The sequence below is a fragment of the Trichinella spiralis genome, assembly GCF_000181795.1.
Source record: "Trichinella spiralis strain ISS 195 chromosome Unknown Scfld1282, whole genome shotgun sequence".
Lineage (NCBI taxonomy): Eukaryota > Metazoa > Nematoda > Enoplea > Trichinellida > Trichinellidae > Trichinella > Trichinella spiralis.
Genome location: NW_003528221.1, coordinates 1 through 1,439, shown reverse-complemented (window position 1 = coordinate 1,439; position 1,439 = coordinate 1). Strand labels below are relative to the sequence as shown.

The 1,439-nt window shown below is 35.6% G+C and overlaps 1 protein-coding gene across 1 annotated transcript; it reads left to right on the top strand.

Moving 5' to 3' along the window:
- Nucleotides 1–523: 523 nt before the first annotated feature.
- Nucleotides 524–1,226, top strand: Tsp_16016 (putative myosin-11; the record flags this gene model as incomplete). Its single annotated transcript, XM_003370049.1, has 2 exons — nucleotides 524–666; nucleotides 1,081–1,226. Coding segments are annotated over exons 1-2 (289 nt in total), but the record flags the coding sequence as incomplete, so codon positions are not given.
- Nucleotides 1,227–1,439: the final 213 nt, after the last annotated feature.

Here is a 1,439-nt window from a genome sequence, read left to right as displayed (position 1 = left end):
ATCTGTCGAAACGAAAAGTTGCGCAAAGCTCACCATGCAACTGGACCATTTGTCGTTCTGAATTGGCGTCGGAAAAGGCGAATCCAACAACTGGAAAGTGTCCGAGATACATTGGAACGTGCAACCGTGAACTAAAGAAAAATTGGTCGCTCTGGAAACAGGGCAAAGGAACAAAATAAAACGCTCACTTCGGCGTTGGAGCTGAAAATAGCCGATTTGGAAAGCAAATTGAGCACTGAAAGCAGGTTAGCGTGCGTTATTTATTATGCAGTGTTTTTTTTTTGCTCAAAATTTTTCTTTTCCCTCTAGTGAACGGGCTGTTATGAGTCGCGTTTTGAAAAAAACAGAAAGACGGTTCGCCGATTTGAGTGCTCAAGTGGACGAAGATAGGCGTCAGTTCGAACAGCTGAAAGACGAGGTGGATTTTTTGGCAGTTATTATCATATGATTTCATTTCAGTTTTTGTTTTGTTTATTTATTTATTTATTTTTAGCGAGAACAAAATTTAAATCGAATAAAGCAGATGAAAAGACAGCTTGCTGAAAATGACGATGAAATAGCGAAAATGCACACTAAATGCCGAAAAGCTGTGCGAGATGTTGAAGAACTTACAATTGCCAACGAAGCATTATTGAAGGAAAATTCGAATCTTCGAAGTCGATTAAGGTTAGTAAATATAAATGTTATAAAGTTTTCGATTCCATTCAATTTATAATCATTTTTTTTATTTTTTGAACAATTATATACACACATATGTATGAAGCATTTTCTAATAATATGATTTGTGGATGGATATTGGTGCTTTTGTAATGATAATTTTTATAAATTTAGATATCGAGGTAGTATTTGAAATTTATTTATTTTTCGGAAAATTATTTTTTTCTTGTGTGTTAATTAATATTGAGAAAGTTTTTTAATGACTGATGATGATGTGAAATTGTTTTGCAGCATGCTGATTAGTGTTGCAGTCGGGTTTGCATTATGTTTTTTTATTCAGTTGATAATTTGGACGCAAAAGTTGTTCAAAATTTAATTTAATGTATGTGTAACATTTGTATTAATCGTTTCAAAACTATTTAGACGAGTCCCTGATCAGTCGATCAAGCCTGCTGCGTATGGTTTCCGTGGTTCGGGCATGTTGAACCGAACAGGTTCCACCGACCTGCTTGACATGTCCGATGGTTCTCTGGCATCACGCGAAGGTTCTCTTCCGGATGAATCAGTTCGTAAGTAGCAGTTTTATTATACAATTGTCACCGTGTTGATTTTATTGCGTTGTATTTTTTTAGAACCGTTACCGTCGAATGGTAATGCCAGCGACAGTGGTAGTAAATTCGAATGATCCGGTCAAATTATTTAAAAATTGCGTATTCTGGTCTCGGTGCGCTGTCGCAGTTCATTGTCACCTGATTTTTAATTACTATTTCCCAATTTTTATT